This window comes from Leptonotus elevatus, chromosome 20 (assembly GCF_054856555.1).
Source record: "Leptonotus elevatus isolate MCC_2025b chromosome 20, RoL_Lele_1.0, whole genome shotgun sequence".
Lineage (NCBI taxonomy): Eukaryota > Metazoa > Chordata > Actinopteri > Syngnathiformes > Syngnathidae > Leptonotus > Leptonotus elevatus.
Window position 1 is genome coordinate 7,035,890 of NC_141258.1, and position 21,909 is coordinate 7,057,798.

Sequence of the window (21,909 nt, forward strand, 5' to 3'; positions counted from 1 at the left end):
TTGCAATTATAATAGTTAGGTTCACATTATGCTTTCAAGACAAAGTTACGGTTTCAAATTGAGTGCATGTGTTGATCAGAAAAGTGGTGTTGAGCTCCTTTACTTACATCTTCCTTCCTTACTTCCTTACTTCCCTTTTTCCTACTGTCCTTGTTTCCTATTATGGTTCCTTCCTTCTTTCCTTCCTTCATTCCTTTCATACTTTCCTTGTTTCCTTCTATTCTTCCTTCCTCTTTTTCTTCCATCCTTGCTAACTTCCTTCATTTCATACTATCCTTCCTTCCTTTTTACTCCTATCCTTCCTAACTTCCTCCCTTCGTTCCTTCTTTCCTTCCTTTCTCAAATCTCTTCCTGGATCCCTCTCTTCTTTCCTCGCATCCCTCTCATTTTTCCCATCGCTTCCTTCCTTCCTTCTTTCCTTCGCTTCCTTCCTTCCATTCTTCCTAACTTCCTTCTTTTCAAACTGTCCTTATGCTTCCTTCCTTCTTTTCATACTGTGCTTGTTTCCTATTATGCTTCCTTCCTTCTTTCCTTCCTTCATTCCTTTCATACTGGCCTTGTTTCCTGCTTTTGTTCCTTCCCTTTTCTTCCATCCTTGATAACTTCCTTCATTTCATACTGTCCTTGTTTCCTATTATCCTTCCTTCCTCTTTTTCTCTCTTCCTTCCTTCTTTCCTTCCTTCCTTCCTACTATCCTTCCTTCCTCTTTACTACAATCCTTCCTAACTTTATTCCACCCTTGCTTCCTTCTTTCCTTCCTTCAATCTTTCTTTTCTTCCTTTCTCCCTTCCCCCACCATCCATAAATAAGCAAAGTAAAAAAAAATAAAAAATGGATACCAACTTTTTGCGCAATCTGTATACTCAAGATTAATTTAACTCAGGAGGCAATCCGAGGATATGCATGGCATGCAGGGTAGGGGGTTCCACTGGATAATAAGAGTGTGTCTCTGAGCACTTTGCACCCCTGTGGGGTGCGTGCGTGTTTGCGCGCATCCGCCCGTGTTCATCTCTGAAGCTTTAGGAGCATTTCCCTCAAACTTCCCTTGGGGCCTAACTGAGCAGAAGTCCACACCCCCTCAAATGTCTCTCCAAATCTCTTTCCTGAGGTCTACGCGCTTTGCACTGTCGACACCTCGGCCACACAGCACCAAAGAGGGGTGGGGGGGGGGGTGTCTACTTTGGGGTGCTTTGGAACTGAGCGAAGCAGCAGTGTTGCATGCACATGTGTATTATGACCCTAATGACCCCTTATACTGTTTCATCTAGCACTTAAAAAAAAGTTGCTCTCACACGCACACGCACACACGATCAGGATAGCGTGAGCGACTATGTGGCACCTCGGCCCAGACGTGCCTGCCACAGTGCTGCCTTTATGGCAATTTATTGCTTCCTGGCTCCTGAAAATGGCAGCGCGAGGACAACAGAATTCCAACCTCTGTTTTCCACACACAAGTCACAGGCATAGACACACACACGCGAGCGCTCACACACTCCCTTAAATCTTGCCGGCCTTCTTGTCGTTAGCCTTTCGGGCTCGCATTCACGGGCTACTCAAAGTGACTTATGTGTGAGAAAGGTTTACCCTTGAGCTCAAACTCAACCTGAAACACTTTTAACGAGCTTTTTCAATTCACGTTTGAGAATCGCAATAAAAACAAGCACGCATCTGTAGAGTGATTTCTTGAAGTATATTTGAATGACAGCACATAAAAAAAAACAACAATACTGACATATTTAGAATTTCTTATGCACATATTTACATTTTTTTTTTTTTATATATATTCACATATACACATATCAAATGGCAGTTCTTAAGACTTCGGCACTTGAAAGTCATTTGGTATGATCACATTATTGATATAGTGCACATAAGAAAACAGCATTTGTCAACATTTCTCATTTCTTGCTTGCTCTCTCGATTTAGAAAACAATTTGTCACCAGTTCCTTTATATAAGATTATTTACATGTCATTTACAAAAATGTCATGTTTACAATCTGTATGCACATATATTAGCTGCACCTCTCTGCTACATATACTTGCTTTTTATATATTTTTTTGGTTTTTCGTGTTTGCAGCATTGCGATTCGTTCCCTTTCGTTCACTCAGTGCAATTTCCTCTTACTTATAATCTCCTTAATACCAGCAGTCGTCCACTCATGTAAGATGCTAAAACTTGTTCATATCCCCGCTGAGTTCATTTCCGTACATTCCCTGAGTTTCAGTGACTCCCGATGGGGGCCAAAAATGTCATATTTATTCCATGAAATTGTCTATGCTCTTCATTTTAAACCATTTCTCTCTCTCTCAGGTGTTAGATTTATTTTTTTGGCCAATCAGATTGCAGCCTCTGTGTTGCCATGTCGATCTAATCTGCCTTCAGAATCGTTAGTAGCCCGTGTAACTTCAAGTATATTAGCAATAACTGTTTAACTAACTAGATTTTAACCAATCAGCTAACTACCTCACAATTATGCTTTTGATATTTTTATCATGTTATTGGATATATTTTGTGGGGCAGCACCAAATGCATCTGATTGATCTGAATTAACCCCAAAACAAAATGCTTTTATTCTCCATGGCAACCAGGAAGCTGACGTCACAACCCCCCCGCGAGCTGTTATTGCACTGAAATGGCGTCCATTTCTCTCGGCCCCTTCACCGGCTCCGAATGGTCGCTTGAAGCGGGCCGACCCGGCGTTCCATTCCGCCTCGGTTCTGCGTCATAAACAAGCCGCGACAAACTTTCGGGCTCAGTCCACAGGAAGTTCGCAAGGAATCTGCTGAGCCGCTTTGGCGGTGGTGTAAGCCTGCAGGAAGTCCTTGTAGCGAGGAGCGCAGCCCAGCCAGGCCTCGCCAAAGTGGACCCGACCGGTGAAGAGGAAGCTGCCGGGCCCCGGTTTGACGCCGCACTGCAGGAGGGTGCGGATGTCTCCCCGAGTGGCCACGCGGCTGCTGCCGGTGAAGAGGGCGTACTTTTGGCGGAAAACCCGCGTGGCGGACACCTTGATGACGGCGGCGCGGAGGTTGCCGTCTTCCTCCACGGACCGGATATTGCCTCGGACCACTGTGGAGAAGCGGGAAAATTCAGTTGAAGATGTCACCAAGAGACCAACGGAAGCAGGTTTGAACATTTCGACATATGCAAGACGTGTCATTTTGGTCTCTAATGTCATCTTTTTTTTTGTCTGCTCAACTTCTCCGCAGTTCATCTTTGGAGATTGTCCGTCGTGCAGCGCGAGGATCCCGTAAAATAGCGGTGAGACTCTTCTTTTCTTGATTTCTTCCTTTTTTCCTTCCATCATTCCTGCAGTCTTTGCTTCCTTCCTTCCATCCTCCTATCCTTTATTTCATTCATTTCATACATCCTCAAAACTTTCTTTCTTTTATACTTCTATCTTTCCTTTCTTCCTTCCTCCATATTTCCTTCCTTTCTCTTCTCATACCTTCCTTCCTTCCTTCATTCATTTATGCAATCTTTGTCACCATTCTTCCTTGCTACCGAGTTTTCCTTCCTTTTGTTCTTCTTCCTTTTGCCTCTTGCATTCTCTCCCATCTTTCCCTCCTTTCATGCATCTTTGTTTCATCCTTCTTTTGTCTTTTCTTCTTCTCCTTCCTTATTGACTTATTGCCTTAGTTACCTTCCTTCCTCCATTCCTTCCTCATCTTTTTTTTCCTTCCTTCCTTCCTTTTGTCCGATCCTTTCCTTCCTTCCTTCCTTCCTTCCTTCCTTCCTTCCTTCCTTTCTCTTAAGATAACCACACAGCTACAGTGGAAGTGCATGTATATTTTTTCCTCCCTGTCAATATACGTCACTTGCATTGCTAGAGCAACAAACATAAATTATTTGTAGCGAAAAATTTCTAGCTTTTGGGCCAATTAAGTGAAATTGGATCATTCCCCGCGGCACAGAGAAAGAGGTTTTAATGCAAGACTACTGCTGTGAACTTATAATGTCCTAACACCTTTTTATTTTTTGCTCCGGATTAGTGTTTCCCTAAAAAGGACTTGGGGGTGCTGTTTCAGAACTAGTTATTTTTTTTCTGCTTCGCATGATCTTTTACCAACGTGAGGCTGTGCGACTTACCAAAGTCACTTGTACACACGGCCATGAGGATCTCAGTGTCGTTGCACGGTCGGCACGCTTCTGAGGAGGAAACACAGGGAGAATCAGTTAGCGATCTTGCATAAATCTTGTGTGAAAACATGTACAGTGCATGCTCATAAGAAATCAAGAAGAAAAGCACACATGCTAAGGAATGTGTGCCACAAAGGAAGGAAGGACCATCCACTAACAGACAGCTGCTACTTTTACAGTTGAGGCTTTAAAGGTGCACGGTTCTCTGCACTGCACACCATTTACAGGCTGAAATCCCCCCCACACACATCCTAAAACCTTCCTGGGTGTCTGCAGTCACACCTCTACAAAGCCTCCAGGCCCAAAAGAGAGGCAGCGGGGCTAAACTTCAAAGATACGTTTGAGTACTGCAGTCATGCTCATTAAAAAAAAAAGAAGAAAAAAAGAGTCAGACCACTCTTGCTATAGTGGCTGAAAAAAACCTGCAATTTATAATTGTATTTCATGAAAAATGAGAGTAGCATACAAAACTATCTTAAGTCAAATTATGTGAGATTTTTTTAGTTTAACTTCAAATGAAGCCAGTTTTAGACTTTTGAGTTTATTTAAGACTAACAAAGATTTCTGAGTTTAAGTTAAACTGAAAAAAATGTGTAAATCTGAATTAAGTCACACAAATTTAAGTCAGACTTGCTAAGATTCAAACTAAGTCAGTTGAACTCAGATTTTTTTTTAAATTTAGTTTAACTTGAACTCAAAATGAAATCACTAAGATTTATTTTGTTTACTTAAGGCAAATATTTTGTTTTTGTTTACCTTAGACTCAGAAATCTTTTGTTAATCTGATTTAAATCACACTAACCTAAATCAGACTACTTTTGGAGTTTGACGAACTAAGACTTGAAAATGACTAAGAAAATGTAGTCACACTCAGATTTGTTAGTTTAGCTTAAACTCAGCAATCATTTTATTTAATTTTTTAGTTGACTTAAAACCTTAACTCTGAATTCTTTATTAGACTGACTTAAATCACACTAACAAATTTAAGTCAAACTAGCTAAGATTTTTTTTTGTTTAATTCGAAATTAAGTCATGGTAAGATTAAGTTTACTTAAGACTAAGATATTTTAGTTGACCTTAAACCCAGAAATATTTATTTGTCTGACATAATGAAGTCACAATAACTAACTTAAGTCAGATTTGCTAAGATTTTTTAGTTTGACTTAAGTCAGATGAACTAAGATTTCTGAGTTTGACTAAGTCCATTACAATGTACATTAGTTTAAAGTGTTCCAATCAACTTGATGCTTGAAATCAAATCTCGTCATTTTATTTTTAAACACTTTAAAAACTTTTGAATACGCTCAGGCAGTTTTATGTGAACAGCAAACCAGTGAACTTCGATTTTAACAGTTCCTTGAGGTTGACTGGAGGCCCCTATCCCACCCTGCACATTCTCCACAGTGAAACCCTTCTTGATAAATGAGATTCCTTCCTCTCCAGTCCCAAAGCAAACTTAATGTGAGCGACCGAGGGGGGAAGGGGGCGGGTGTCGGTCTCCGGCTACAGACAAGTCTACCCACAGCGAGGCAGCTCAACAAAAGAACGGAGCATCTCAGCTGGGGAGAGGCCTCTGTTGCCTAGGAGACGGCAGTAATCCCAGAATGTTTCAGCATTCAAAGCGCTGTGGACTCTAGAGAAAGACCCACATACTGAGCTTTTGTAGCCCCCCACAACCCCCCCCCCCCCCCATCCAAATTCCCCTCCTCTCTACTCGCTTCTCCTGCTCCAAACCAACATGCCTCTAGTCTAAAGAAAGTTTGCCCACTTCCTCCTGGGAAATCCAATCAGCCCACAGAAGCCTGCTCGGAATTACCAATTAGGGGCTATGTGGTTTTGGTGGCACATTCTGTCATCACTGTTCCCACTCAGAATGCAGGAACGTGAGCTAAAGCAGTGACACCTGGCATCTAACCACAAATACATTGCATCTCAAATCATCTTTTCCCATTGAAATGAATGGAAATACTATTAATTCGTTCCAGCCATCCCCAAAAGAGTCAAACTCACCAACAGTACTGATCTGGTTGGAGTCAAGTGACAGGCGCGCAGTCCAGTCCCCCCTCAGCTCATATCGGAAGGACGCGATGCGCCGGCTGATATCTTGGTGTGGCGTCGCCTGCATGAACAGAGCCACCTTCTCCCCCGGCTGGCGGCTAAAGCAGCGCACCCTCGGCGGGGGGGAGGACTCAGGCCGGTCCCCCACCAGCAGCTCCAGCACGCCGTCCCTCTCCAGGTAGAGCTGGGCGCCGTGGAAGTGCTCCGAGGGCTTGACGCAGGCCGTGATCAGGCCCGAGCTGCCGCCCCCGCCCCTGGGACCCACCACCACGGAGGGTAGGCGGGGGGACAGGGTGAGGCGAAGGGCTCCTTTGGGGTACAGCCAGTCCAGGTTGCCCTCGGAGCAGTGGAGGGAGATTTGCTCCACGCTGCCTTGCTGCTGGGATAAACCACTGGAAGGAAGAAACGAGAATTATTTGACCAGGGAAAGATTAAAATGCATCAATCTGTTTTCTGTACCCTGATTTGGGAAGAAGCACAGGAGAACATGCAAACTCCTTACAATAAGATTGGAACTGAGATTCAAACCCAGAACTACAAAACTGTGAGGCAGAAATGCTGACCACTAGGGTAAAGTGCTGCCCTTTAAGATACATGCATCTGGAATTTTTAAATTTCAACTTTGTCATGTTTGCGAGAGTTAAAGACATCAAACAGGAAGGTCGGAGCTGAGATTCAAACCCAGAACCACAAGACTGCAAGGCAGAATTGCTAACCACTAGGGCACCGTGCTGCCTATGTACCCGGAAATTAAAAGATTTCTACTTTTGACATGTTAGAGAGAGCTAATGTTTTTAAAGACATATCATGCAAAAAAGTTGGAGCTGCGATTCACACCCAGAACCACAAAATTGCGAGGCGAAAATGCTAACCACAATCCACCATGCTGCCCATTAAAATACATGACCTGTCAACCAGATTTAATAATATCATTTAATGATTTGTTTTTATGTATTTTTTTTATGATCGTCTGGGGAAATAACTGAACATGTGTTCCTTGCTACATTCAGTTCAACTTTAGAAGGAATCCTAACTAAGAACTACTGAGGGAAAGCACCGCCTATTGGCAACTCTGTGAAGCACAACCTTGCTCTCAACATACAAGAACAGTCACCCCATCCCCTTCCAAACTCCTGACAGTGGGAATATTATTCCTAGTCGTGCAGTGCATGCAGAGTGCGTGTTAGCAATTAATCCCCTCAGCCTCCTGTGCGTCTGGACCCTGCGGGCCTCTTGTAGTCGAGCCCCTCCACCGCAACCGAGGACTTGAAAACATTGAGATGGCCCCTGATAGCCAACGCGTCTCAACGTGTTGCGGGCAGACAAGCACTGTCCTGCAACTTGGGCACTTATAAACCGAACACCTGTAGCTCCGATGTAAATAATAAAAGCTTATGTGGAATACTTGCCTCCCTCTCCAGCTGCACTGATCCTCGGAATAGTTGCACAGTGCTGCATGGAATAAAATCCAAATGGCGTAAATCCCCAAAAGATGCATCTTCAAATACAACTGATGCAAGATCAAAAAAAAAAACTATATATATTTTTTTTAAATCCAAATATGAGCTCCTTTAAAAAAACAATCTAATGTTATCTGACTTCACAGCCATAGTGTTGCATCCTCTCCAGATAAGAGAATGTGTCTCCTGACCGACCGACCGACCGCCTGTCTGTCTGCTCCACACTGAGTCAAGCTCCAAAGTTTATTCCCCCTAAAGAAACTTGAGCGGCCAATCAGAGGCAGAGGCAGGAAACTTTAAACCACTCTCGCAAGTGGGGAGGGTGGAGTTTGGAGGAGTTGGTGGGGTCTGGGGGACTCCGGACTTGGGGGGGGCGGGGTTATGCGGTGTGACCTGAAGAAAGAGTGACAGTGCACAAGTATGTTACAATTCTCCATTGTGTTGGCCCCCACAGTGCATATACTGCAACGTAAGTGAGACAATGTGAGCAGTTTGTCTAGTCTTTCTGCTCCTCCCCCAACTCTACATATGTAAATGTGTTTTGTTTTGTTTTCAAATTCTCAATGAACATAATTAAAACGTTGTCCTTGAAGATGCCACTTGTATTTTGCTATTTATAATTAACTACATTGTGGGTGTACGCCTAATGATAAATTATTTTTAAGTCAGGATTTTCCAAACTTTTTCAGTGTTAACCTGTGCTTAGGTGCACGTGTCGCCTATGATGAAGCTGTTTGTTATTTTACGGCCCGAGTTTAAAAATCCAATAAGCAAACAAAGGCCCTGCTCCCAGTTCAATAATGCTAATCTTATTTTCAGATTAGTGCAACGACGTCGATGATTGGTCCTCCTCTGGTTTGGTGACCTTCGCCCCCCGCTACGCTTGGCCTCCATGCCGAGGTATTTAGAAGCAAATGAAATATTCTTTTGTGCAAACACCGCCATCCGAGTTACTGACTTGCGTGATGAAAGTCAAGGCCTCGTGGATGGAGTTATGACAAGGCCGCTGGGCCGGGACAAAGGCACATGTGCAGAAATCCAGCGGCTTTATTGTCTTCAGTAGGACGGAGCTTTGTGGTCCTGCGGGCTATTTCAAAAGCAGAGCACAGACGTACGGCTGGAAAAATGAATCCATTAATGTCAAAACTCGGTGATGGACGACAATGGGATGTCAAGCAAATGCGTGGATTATTAGCTCGGCCGAATTGATCAGTTTAACTAAATGACAGGCATCCTTCAGAACTAAATAGCTCACAATCATTTGATGTGGTCAGCACATTTTATTAGCAGAAATTATGTTTGTTATTTAATTTAAGAAGAAAATTCAGGTTGAAGAAGATAACAACCATGAAAACTGGAAATCTAGCAACTGATTAGCTTGGCATCTAGCTAAGCAGCTAGCCTAGCTTCAGTCTATTATGATTTACACTATTCAAGGCAACAATTTAAGATTAATATTATAATAATTTAAGTGTTTGAAGTTTGAACTAAAAAAAAAAAAAGGGTGTAGAGTGCAAAACAATGTATGAATGAACTACATACACTAGATTAGCCTAGCAGCTAACTAGCGCTGTCCAGTAAGGGCAAAAGGAAGCCATATTTTTATGTCAAAGTCAAAATTTTGAAAATACAACAAAGGTACAATTAGTAATCTGTGTTTACAGTGTTTCTATTATGAAAGAAAGACATGACAGAAACGACCAAATTATACAATGTGTGAAATTCTAGCATTTGATTACCCTAGCAGCTATACAAGCATTTTCCCTTTAGGTAAAATGGGCAATAATGTAATCTGAGCCATTAAGTGTGATTAAATGTGTTTTTAGTGTTCAAAATGAGTCACGTATAGAAGAACCAAAAATAAATTTTAATATAGCTAGCTTAGCCCTGTCAACAATTACAAAATAAAATATATGAAAAGGTTCTAAAACAGCTAATTAGCTGAGCAGCTAACCTAGCTTTGCCTAGCAAGCTCAATGGCTTCTATCTGTGGTTATTATTTAAGCTAACAGCTAGCTATGTCCAAGATGGTTATTTTAAATCCTATTTTTTAATCAAAACGTTAAAGAAGGGATTGACGTAGTGAGAGCTATGACATTTTTATTTGACTTTAACTTCTTCCCATTTCAATGCTAATGCTAAACAAACATGTCACTATCTTAACTCTTTTACTAAATTGACCGATTGTTATGACAAATCTGTACAGATCTCGATTGGTTAGTGGAATGTCAGCATGGTGTTAGAGTACTTTATACGCCTGCCCCACACTTGTGAGGTTCAAGGTTCGAATCTTGACTTGGGTGTCCAGAACAATGCTGCTTTTCACTGTGCTCCGTGACACACACACTGCATCGTTGTAGCAGATTCCCGCCGTGGTCTACTTCGTCGTGCATCGTTCAATCTCACCTGGCCGCCAATGACAACGTCTTCAAACAGCGTCGCTATACGCATACGAGAGTTGGCGTTCAAGTGTGAGACTTTTGTGTATTTGCTCAATGTTTTGGATTCCAGTGTGTGTGTGTGGGGGTGTGTGTGTGTGTGTGTGTGCGTGCGCAAACATGGTGAGGATGTCATGACAGTGTGGTGTCAACAGTGTTTATAGGACCTTGACATGTGTGTTACTTTCCCTTAGCGCTTCTTCTTGCTGGAACATTCCCAAAGAGTCATTGTGGGAAGTTTTGCTGTTGAAAGAGGAGTGGTGGGAAAAGGATGGCCCGCGGGTCACATTCGGATCCCGGTGTTCTTTAATCAGATCCCACAAGCGTTTACATGATCATATTGATGTAATATTTGTTGCATAATGTAGTTGTTATCCAGAAATTAGTCACTTTAAAAATTTATGTTTAGTTTGTATTTATTTACTCTACAAATAAGTGATTACTTAATTTATTTTAAATAATTAAAAAAGTAATAATAATAATAATCCTATATTTTTTATTTAAATAATGGATTTTTTTTTACACAAATAAAAGATAAAATAAGTGAATTGTTTTATTATTTATATTTGTTATATTTATATGAAAATAAAGTATTTTTAACACAAATTTTCACTTTAATGTCATTCTTTATTTCATTAGTTAGATCTAGTAACTTAAAAAAATAGCATTGACAAATTTGATTGATTTTTTTGTGTCACTATTTTTATGTATTTTACATGCACATTTTATTAACCTTTTTAATACATTTTTGTATTTATTTTAATAAATAATTGGTTAATTTGACTTGATTTAATTAGTAAGTTATCAAAATTATATATAATTAAATATAAAATTACTTCTAATTATGTATAATGTACAATTTTGAATAAATAATTGCTTCCTTGAACAATTCAATTAATGCTTTTTTTAGATATGAATGAATAATTTTTTTCAATCTATTTCATACATTTTACATACACATTTGTAATTAAATTAATTATAATTAATATGTTTTTTCTATTTATTCGTGAATTTACTACATTACACACAATTACATCGATTTAGATATTAATTTGCTTTTTGTAATAATTATTTGATTAATTCTAATTGAATGACTCATAAGTGATGAAAACGTTCAAATGAGATTTTTTTTTAAATGTTATTAAATACGTGTAATTGATGAATTTGATGTAATATAATTGATTATGAATATCAAAATATCTTTATATATTATTTCATTATTAAATTCGATTTTACATCATTCTTGTAAAAAAAAAAAAAAAAAAAACTTAACCTCCATTATCCTTCAGCCTACGGTACTCTTAAAAACCATAAATGGATCATGAACGCAAAATCCTGTGCTAGTATTGAGAGGTGTATGCATGACAGGTGCATTCCAACGCTTCAATATGACCACTTAAATGGACTCTTGTACGGACTTGCGTCATTTGACGGTGTTCACCGCAAACAGGTTCCCGCTTTCCCATGACTGCTAGCTAGCTTCCCATGGCACCTCAGCGCTAATCCATCTGATCTGGCGCGGCTGCTGTTTGTTTTCCAGCACTGAGTCATCTATCTATCTGCTGGTAATGAGATCTTGTCGCGGCGCGCCGATAATCAGCATTCCTGCACATTGGCGGCAAACCTTGACTGCTTGTTTCGCGTCTTTTTTGTTTTGTTTTGTTTGCTTTGGTCATGGGAAAGCCAATGAACATTTTACACAAGCGTGTCATTGTTTTGTTTTGCTTTTTGCTTTGTTGCTTCTTGGTGTAGTATATTAAACCAAATAAAAAAAAAATTTAAATGTGTGTTTTTTTTGTAGTTATATTAAATGTGAAAATATGTTGCTGCACTTTATGTGTTGAAATAGCTATTAATTAGCATTAGCATTAGCATTAAGCTAGCTCAGTGTTTTATTGATTTTTTTTGCTTGGGACTTCCTTGAAACTTAAAAATTAAGACTCACTTATTATTTACTCCCATCTCTGTCTTTTGCTGATATTTATTCCCCCCCCCCCCCGTGTGAGTCACATGTGAAAAATGACACCTACTTTCTCATCGCGCTTTCTCAGGATCCTGAAACGCGTTTGTTTGTTTGACAGTAAATTTCTTCTTTTTTTTTCATCTTTTTTTTTTTTTTGCATCTCGTCTCAGCTGGTGTGCGCGCGTGGGTGTGTTTTAGCGTAAAGCCCAGCGGGAAAGTGACTACAAGACAGCAGATAAACAGAAAGGCTGGATGGTAAACGCAGCTGGAAACGCGCAGAGACGCCATGAGAATGCTCCCTAATGCTTTTCCAAACATGTAATAGATCACTTAGCTGCACTGTCACAATACTCGCATGGCGTCCTTGTGTGCCTTTTATCTTCTCCGTTGGGATCCCGCCTCAATGTGTCGTCGTTTTATCTTCAACTATTGCGGTGTTCAACTGCACATTTTTTGTCTATGAAAAGTCAATCTCTCTTTATTTATTCGTTCCCATTCATCCTCGCGTCTCTTTAAAACGACTTTTCCACCCTGTCGCGGCCTGCGCTGCTCTACCCTTTGACTTTTTTCCCCACTTTATGCATCCGTCAGCTCTATATATAACCTAATTATATTGTCTGGGTTCAGAGGTCACAGCTGTGCGCCCCCCGGGACAGTCCGTTTGCGGAATGAAGGGACGAGGCGGACTGCAGGTGTCCAAAAGGGACTCTGAATCAAGGAATTTCTTCACACAAAGGGTCTTTAAAAAATATATATTTTTGAATGCATATTATATGCAAATAATAAAATAAAATAAAATTCCGTTTTGGGTATTAATTATTTATGACTTAACCATACAAAGTTTTTCGTTTCATCCCGACATTCCTCTGCGTCCAAAGCACACGCGGGAGCAGTTTAGCTAAAAAGTAAACAGTGCCGAGTCTTTTAAGTGGTTCTTCACACAACGTTGCGTATTCTTTTTTTATTTGTTATTCAGATTGGGAATAACTGAAAGACAAAAAAAAAAAAGGACTGCACAGGAAGTTTCTGGTGAGGCTTCAAAGAAGTTAATTGCTGCCAGATTGAAATGAGCACGTAGTGCCTATTAGCGCTGGGTGAGCTTGTTATCAGGGGGCTGACACGGACAGCATTCAGGATTTCCTCTCACACATACTTCTGAAACACTTTCATACAAACTACTCAAATGCTCTCATTCTCAATTTTGCAAATACTACTGAAACACTCTTGCACAAAATACTGATTTGTTCACAGACACATTAGTGAAATGTTCTCAGACATACTTGTGAAATGCTCTCATATTACAGTACTAAAATGCTGTCATACTTTCTGCTGAAATGCTCTCAGGCTTACTACTGAAAAGTTATTTTACTCACGATAGAAAAACGATCCTACATTCAAGTAAAACACTCTCATTTACAATTCTGAAATGCTCTCACATATTTCAAAAATGCTGTCATACTCACTATAGTAACACTTTCGCATGTTCTACTCAAACACTCTCACACAACTGAAACGCTATCACACACTTCTGAAATCCTAGAACATTCACTACTTTTTTTGCTTACAGTGCATTTAAATGCTCTCACACACTACTGACATCGTAGCACACACTTATTTTGCTTTCATTTCAACTAAAACGCTTTCACTCACACTACTGATTAAAAGACACTCACGTTACTACTGAAATGTCACAACTGATGTTATACATTTTTACCGAAAAGCTCTCACACACACTGCTGAGTGGCTCTCACACACATTGGTGAAACACTTTCAGACATACAACTGGAAAGCTTTTGCATGTATAGTATTGAAACACACCTGCACACCTTTTAATGACATTCTCATTCACACAACTAAAATGCTCTCACATACTACTGAAATCCTAGCACACTCTACTTTTTTCACTTACACAGTCTACATAAACACTCTCGTAAACACTACTCAAACAACTAAAGCACCCTCACACAACTTCTACAAAGCTCTCCCAACATACACTACTGAAACACTCTCACATGCACGCTGTACTGGAAGGTACTCAAACAATGCTGTCTCTCATGCACAATTGAAAAACTCTCAGGATACTAGTTTTTCTCTCATTTGCTTCTTGAATGTTCTCACTCACACCACTGAATTTCTTTTCACTCACATTCTCACTACTGGAATGCTGTCACACTCATAGGAACAACCACACAACTGAAATCCTCACACACATACTGAAATGTACTAAAATGCTCTCATATTATACTGAAATGCTCTCACACACTACATTAAAATGTTCTCATATGAAATACAGATTTAAATGTTTCCGTAGTAGTTGTGACAGGTCTATGTCCCTTCCGATCCCCTGATGACTGGTCATGATTGACTCTCATGTAGTTACGCTGTTGTTGTCCTTTCTTTGTTTCATTTTGGAGGGAAACCATCTTGTGTCGTCGTTCCTTCTCCTTTCACTTTGGGTTTACGGCTCCTATTAGAGGAGGAGCCTCCCCATCCTAAGTTTTTCAATCCAGCTGAGTGTATTGTTGTCGTCAGGCTTGCTGGGGGGGCTCAGTGGAGGCTGTTGTCGGAGCCCAGCTGGGTGTGGCGGGGGGTCAGACAGAGGTTCACCGCTGTCTGCAAAGTCTTTAGCTTTTTTTGCGCGGCGCCCTTCCCCCGCCACTGCTTCTAATTGGCCGGATCGATTTGGAGGGAAACTTAACTTAAGACGCGCGGTCCCTCCAAAAATGGACAATGGCGTTTTGCATATGTCCACAAGGAAGACAGATGTTGGCGTTGCCCAGCACATCCACATTTGAATGGGCGTTATTAGAATACAATGGAGGAGACCACAAAGACTCCAAATTTTGGCGGTCAGGCCAAATGATGCTTTCAATTTATTTATTGTATTCCCTCATTTCCACCATTATTAATTAATTATACAATATGTTATCAACAATATAACTTAAATATTAATGTTCATCTTCATTTGTTATTTGAGTGATTACGTCATCTTATGTTTGTTTCCTATCTTTGCTGTCTTAACTTATCAGTGTTAAAATCCCTTCCATTGTAAAATACATTTCATTTATCTGTTTAAAAGCACACTAATATCTAAGGAAGGCTCCCATTCACGCCCCTGCCAATCAATAACACACCGTTATGAAGCGACTTCTATTTAAAAACTGCTTCTAAGGCAAAGTAACAGTAAGCAAAAGCATTTTTTTTCACCTTTGTTTTGATTGCAGATCCAAATCTCACCCTTGCACACTTAAACTGCGAAAGCCCAAAAGAATGCAAGCTCACATTTTCCTCCTTTTGTTGCATGACTATTCTTCATCACCTCCTCCTCCTCCTCCTCGCAATTGAGCGTGGTCAGCGAAGGTCATCCCGGGTTGCGCACAATGTAATTAGCCTTCCTGCGCACACACACACAGACTTGAAACTCAACTTTAAGACCCCCCCCCCCCCCCCCCCCTTCAACAACAGACAATGGACACATGCCAATGCGCTGAGGGGCCAACAGGGACACACAATTACATACATTGCATTACAGCCCCTCATACTACCCCTTGACTGCATCCCCATCCAATGGCCTCCCCACTCTAACATTACACACGGTCAGGTCGCATTTCACGCGGCAAAAATTGATAAAGAGCTCAACAGCTGCTCAATCTCGGCTTTTTCCTGTGGCGAATGCGGCCGGCGGTCGGCGTGACGCTCGCCGTCGTCCCCGCGGGTTGAATTTCGTCTTGGACGCTCCGTAAAATTATACGACTCCGATGCTGGGAAGTTTGTAACCAAAGATGGGGCCTTGTGAAATTATTTTAAAGCCACTGCATAAGCATTATGCATTCTATCTGTCATCTATCCGTCCATCCGTCCATCCAAACACTTACCCATATCACAATTAACATTATGAAAGTTGAAAGTAATAACACTGTAATAACAATGTAACAACATAGTATAAACACATTCAAGCTTAATAATGATTTTCTGTTTAAGTAGAGTGAAAATAAGAGGATTAAGGGCTGACATAATGGTCCTCCAGATGATAATTCGCACGTTTGAATGGACACTGACTGTGAGCGTAATTGCACACCAAACGTGAATATGAAGCCTCCTTTTTATCTCGTACTATCTTTCATCACCGCCATTCAGTCTGCTTTGGTGCCCTGAACCTCGTCCCCCAAGCACCTCCCCGCCGTAGTCTTTGCTCTATTACCACCTGCACCTCAAAACAAAACAAAACAAAAATCACCCCAGGCTCATCATTGTAACCTGTCTTTTTTTTTTCTTTTCTTCATGTGCTGCCAGTGAGGAGCCCTTTTGTTAAGGGAAACTGGGGAGCCCTGGAGGGCGCCGTCAAAGTCGGGTGACACACCTCTTTCTTCAGGGGTATCAGTTCGCTCGTCCCTCAGGGTGCGTTGGTGTTAGGCGGCAACGTTCTCATGCAAGCAGGTGGATTTGAAAGCATACAACAGGTGTGGACCAATAGCAGTGGATGGGGGGGGGGGGGGGTTGTTTTGGCTGTTTGGGTGGATGAAAACTGTGGTTTTGAACTGTTCTCACACACACACACACACATATATATATATATATATATATATATATATTAGGGGTGTCAAAATGAGTGTGCTAATTTTGAGTTAATTTAAAATTCCTTTAGCGGAACTAATTAAAAAAATAAAATAACGCATGATTAATGGCTGCTCCTTAGTTGGAAAGTCTGTACTGGGGGAATTCCAGTCGCAACGCAGCAAACACTTCCACGTCAAAATTTAGCAGTAATAAATTTAATAATAATGCATATATTTGTGGAGACTGGGGTCAAGTTGTATTTTTATATATAAAAAAAAAAAAAGCAGAATTTCACAAGTTACTTCATGTTAAAGATTAGACGGCTCTTAATATGATAAGAAAAATGCACTGAGCTGTCACCAGTGTCTTACATATGCAATTATGCTACCTAGTGGCAGAAAAATGACCTCAACACAAATCAATATCACACTCGTTTTTTTTACAGTACATCTTTTTAATTTTAACTCTAATTTTATGAATTAATATGAAATTACTGTATCAATGACTAAAAGACGCAGCCATATTTCTAATAGTTTAATACTAACCACTTTTATATTAAGACTATGAAAACTAAAATATTTTATTGTACATTTAAAAGAGATATAAAGTTTGCCATTAACTGTGAGTTAACTATTGAAGTCATGCGATTAATTACGATGAAATGTTTTTATTGCCTGATACCCCTAATATATATATATATATATAGGGCACCCTCTTTCGAAAAAGTGTATGCAAGGAGCTGCATAATTAGAACTTGGAGGGTTGTCCCAAATTCGGCTTACACATTCATGCATGCACACATGCATGAGCGCATGCACTTGCTTTTGCTTCTTCTACACACTCTCTCACACGCACACACACACACACATTCATGCATATTTTCAAGGTGGAGGATTTTAGGCCTATCTGCACACGTATGCTGGCTAATCAGGGCCTCTTCACTGACAGAAAGCAAAAGGTCACTCGGGGTGAGATGTTTGTGATGGAAATTTGGACGGCAGGCGTAGGAAAACAAAGCTCGTAGACAGGACGTCCCGCCGACGACATACTTTACACATGACACAACGCAGCTCGGACTTGGAGGGAAAAGCCGTCAGAGTCATAAATGCTTAGCTTTGAAAATAGTTCATAAATTCATATCATCAAATAAATATCTCGATTTTTTTTCTTTTCTTTTTTTTCTTTTCTTTTTTTTCTTTTCCACGCATGGACAATCCAGTGCCGAGTCTAGCTGACCACCGCACTGGTCGGGTGCATCAATTGGAACCTCCACGCTACAAGGAGGAATCACAGAAGGAAAACTTTTTAATGGTGCTTCGATTGAGCGGCTCTGAAAGGTCCACCTTTGACCCGCCAGCCCCCGCCGGTCCCCCCCAAATTCCCCCAAAATCCCTGAACCGGTGCAACTCCTCCGCCTCCTCTCCTCCAGGGTTCAGTGCTTGTCATTGGTCATTAGTCAAACCCCTCTCGCTGATCTGATTACCGTCCAATTTGGAATCTGCCGACAACGCACTTCCAGGATGAAGACAGGCCGCATTCAGCAAGTTTGCCGCGCAACAAATAGAGCGATTGTTGAGTCAGAGGATGACAATTTGATGACTTTGCACACGATAGATTGGAGTGGAAATTGGCTTTTGGTTGACTTCAAATGGACACCAATTGGAAAATTGCGTTCACCTTACCCTGTCTGTCTGTCCATCTATTGTCTGTCTGTCTTATTATATATGCAAAGAAAAAGGCTCATTATGCAAAGCATACCACACAATATGCTAATCAAACTGAGTTAGAACTACGCACGTCATGTTTTGGTATGCTCGCACACACACACACACACACACACACACACACACACACACACACACACACACACACCCACACACACACACACACACACACACACACACACACACACACACACACACACACACACACAATTAGCCCCAAGCTCATTATGTATGTCTTTGGCTGGGGGGGGGTTGGTCACCCTGAGAGCATGACCCAAGGGGACATTCGTGGAGTTAAGGGGGAGGGGAGGGGGCACAGTGCAGCGGTCCGAGGGAGTGGGGGGAGTCACTTATTGGTGCCCCTGCTGGTTGCGTTTACTGCCCTGGAGATTCCTCATTGATTGTGAAAAAGTTAAGAGAATGTGACTGAAGTGGGCCTGATGATTGAATGAGCTCCACCAGGAAAAAGCGCCTTTGACTTGATAATATGATGAGCCAGCAAAACACAAAGCTCATTTGAATATTTAAAAAAAAAAGTCATTTAAAGGCTGTAATTAGTAATAATATGTCAACAAATATTGTCTCACCTCCGCACAATCTGGTTTTAGTCATTTGTTGGTTGGCCATTGCTAGCTTGATGAGCCCTAGCTAGCTGCTAGCTAGCTTTCATGTCTTTCATGAAAACACATTCCGGTAGTATTATAAACGTTTGGAGTGACTTAAATGGGAAGTCAACCCCAAAATTCTCTTGACAATATATATGTCTGATATTGTTTTTTCCGTCTAAGGCGGTGGCCATTTTACATTATACCGCACTCTGCTGTCGACTGAAAATGACATCACAGTTGCTAATGGCTCAGTAAGCGACCAATCATGGCTCAGCTCGTGAACGTCGCATGACCAAACCAAAAAAACAGGTGAGCCATGATTGGTTGTTACACCTGAGCAACTGTGATGTCATTTTCAGTTGACAGCAAGTGACAAAATGGCCGCCCACTGAGATGGATAATTGATTGATTTCTGCCTTAAAAGCAAAATGTTTGGGTTGACTTACCCCTTTAAATGTCCCTAATTTACAAAGACCTGTTTTTTTGTTTTGTTTTTTCAAAATAGTAGATATTACTGAGTCACTTACAGTAGTTGTGAAAGTCTTCTTTGTTTGTGTATGAATTTTTCTGCGCACTGACATTCCCTTTAATTGTTCTTACTAAAGATGTAAATATTTATTATAATAATATTATCATATATAATTATAATAATAATGATAATAATATATTATAATATTTATATTTAAATATGTATATAAATATATTTGGGCCAGCTGGAACGGATTAATGGCATTTCCATTCATTTTAATAATGTCACTGAATGCAGTAAACTTGAAATTATACTAATTCAAGTTGTGTTAAACTAAACTTTGATTGAATCAGATACAAAATGTGCTTTTTTTTCTCCTTTATTTTTTTTACATGTGGACTGTGCTGAGTGGGGGGGGATGCAATAAAGGATTCCTGAAACTCCTCATCCTCCAGGTCCAACGCAGGAGGTTTGATTTCCCTCCAAAAGTGTTCCACCATTGTGGAGGCGTCCCCCTCCTCCACCGCCTGCCACTCAAGCCACAACAGCAGCCGCCTTACAGACCCCCCCCCCACCCCATCCCCCAGCCGCCCCACATCAATCAACGCTGTGTGGGTGTATGTTTTGTGAAGGTGGTGTGTGTATGTGTTGACTCCCCCGGGGGCGTGGAGGATTTTTGTACAAACAAAGCAGCTTTTTCAAAACAAACTTAGCTTTTTTGTGTGTGTGTGTCTTTTTTTCTTTTTCTTTTTCTTTTTTACAGGTTTCATGTGAGGGAGTCCGTCAACTTGCTGGAGGGAGGATGGTGTGACGTTTGCAACCTTTCTCCGTTTTTGTCAGGAAGCTCAATCAGGCCCTCAGAGGTGTGAAGATGAACTTTGACCCTGTGGATATCTTCGGCTTTTCTGAAGGCTTTAGTGTCAGGATATCCCTCGTTTAGCCCTTAACCTCAATGCTCGACTTTCGGCTACCACTCGCTCTGGCCTAATGTAAAGTCAGTATTCACTCATGCCTGATATGCACTTTAAATCCTACTGAGGTGAGGTGAGGTGAGGATTTGTAGTTAGGGTTTTAAACAAGGGTTTCAAATTGGGGTTTCAAGTGCATTTTTAGGGTTTTGAGTCTAGTGTGGGTTTGTGTCGGTGTTGACTTCATTTCTTCCTTCCTTCCTTCTTTATTTCCTTCCTTCCTTATTTACATCTTTTTACTTCCTTCCTTCCTTCTTTACGTCTTTCTTTCCTTCCTTCCTTATTTTCTTCCTTCCTACCTTCCTTCTTTACGTCCTTCTTTCCTTCCTTCCTTATTTAATCCGTATTTCCTTCCTTCCATACCTTTCTTCCTTATTTACTTCTTTATTTCCTACCTTCCTTCCTTCTTTACATCCTCCTTTCCTTCCTTCCTTCCTTCCTTCCTTCCTTCTATACATCCATCCTTCATTCATTCCTTATTTACTTCTTTGTTTCCTTCCTTCCTTCCTTGTTTACATCCTCTTTTCCTTTTATTCCTTCTTTACATCCATCTTTCCTTCCTTCCTTATTTACTTCCTTCCTAACTACCTTCCTTCCTAATTTACGTCCTTATTTACTTCTTTACATCCTTCCTTCCTTCCTTGTTTACTTCCTCATTTACGTCCTACCTTCCTTCCCCTGTCCTTTCTCCCTTATTGACATCCTTATTTCCCTCCTTATTTACTTATTTATTTCCTACCTTCCTTCCTTGTTTATGTCCTCCTTTCTTCCTTCCTTCCCTCCTTCTTTATGTCCTTCCTTCCTTCCCTCTTTTTTTATGCCCTTATTTCCTTCCTTTCTTCCTCCATCCCTCCCTGCTTTCTCTCCTTAGATGCTTGCTCCCTTTCTTCCTTTCATACGTTCCTCACCTTCCATTGTTACCTCCTTCCTTAAATGAAAAATAAATAAATTTTATGTGCTGTACGTGTGAGTATACTTTCGACCCACTGTGTACAATAATAAACAGATTTGTCCTACTTTTTATGCGGCCCTCAAACAAACTAACTCCTCGGAGGAAAAATGTGCTTTAAATTAATGACTTGGAATGACTGAAGGAGGCCAGAGGTGATGGTGATGATGTCATGCGGAGAGCAAACATAACATCTGCAACTTTTAGTCTCTCATCACATCCATCTTTGTTTGACTTCCTGTGCACTCTGCCGGCTCCTGCATGTCAAATAACTCACATGCGACCTGCACAAATATTACAAGTAGGTTAACACCATAAATCTTGCTGAACTTGCTCTATTTGTACTTGTAAAAAAGTGTTGCAATACGGTGAGAATTTTTGAGGTGGTAGCACCACTCATCACTGAAATAATTGTCGATGTTGGTTCAAAAAATGCTGTCCAATAATTTACCCAATAACATGTCCACGCATTGATAACATTGTGTGTTTTTCCAGGACGGTATTTTCCATTTCTACCTGTATGCAAATGTCCCCTCCCGCCATGTAAAGAGCGGTTGCAAACTTTGTGAGCAGGTG

General features: G+C 40.8%; 1 protein-coding gene and 1 long non-coding RNA gene across 3 annotated transcripts; one reads left to right on the forward strand and one right to left on the reverse strand.

The window, feature by feature from the left end:
* Positions 1–1,742: 1,742 nt before the first annotated feature.
* metrn (meteorin, glial cell differentiation regulator) lies at positions 1,743–7,910 on the reverse strand. Of its 2 annotated transcripts, none has more exons than XM_086065248.1 (4): positions 7,607–7,910; positions 6,150–6,589; positions 4,089–4,145; positions 1,743–3,068 (listed from the first exon to the last, which is right to left on the reverse strand). In XM_086065248.1, the coding sequence occupies exons 1-4, from the start codon at positions 7,693–7,695 to the stop codon at positions 2,755–2,757; spliced, it is 900 nt and encodes a 299-aa protein (XP_085921374.1). In that variant the 5' UTR covers positions 7,696–7,910; the 3' UTR covers positions 1,743–2,754. The 2 variants fall into 2 exon arrangements, with proteins under 2 accessions (XP_085921374.1, XP_085921373.1); XM_086065247.1 differs by having other exon boundaries at positions 4,089–4,148; positions 7,607–7,909.
* Positions 1,996–16,499, forward strand: LOC147156777 (uncharacterized). The gene is made up of 4 exons (XR_015091856.1): positions 1,996–3,125; positions 3,209–3,260; positions 8,477–8,557; positions 16,352–16,499. It is a non-coding gene; the product is annotated as an uncharacterized LOC147156777 (long non-coding RNA).
* The last annotated feature ends 5,410 nt before the right edge of the window (positions 16,500–21,909 follow it).

Excerpts from the sequence above, each read along its gene's own strand:
- metrn (XM_086065247.1), bottom strand. The coding sequence starts at position 7,695 with ATGCATCTTTTGGGGATTTACGCCATTTGGATTTTATTCCATGCAGCA. Across the intron at positions 4,149-6,149 it reads CAACCAGATCAGTACTGTTG|AAGCGTGCCGACCGTGCAAC; the intron begins GTGAGTTTGACT and ends TTTCCTCCTCAG. Across the intron at positions 3,069-4,088 it reads CGTGTGTACAAGTGACTTTG|TGGTCCGAGGCAATATCCGG; the intron begins GTAAGTCGCACA and ends GCTTCTCCACAG.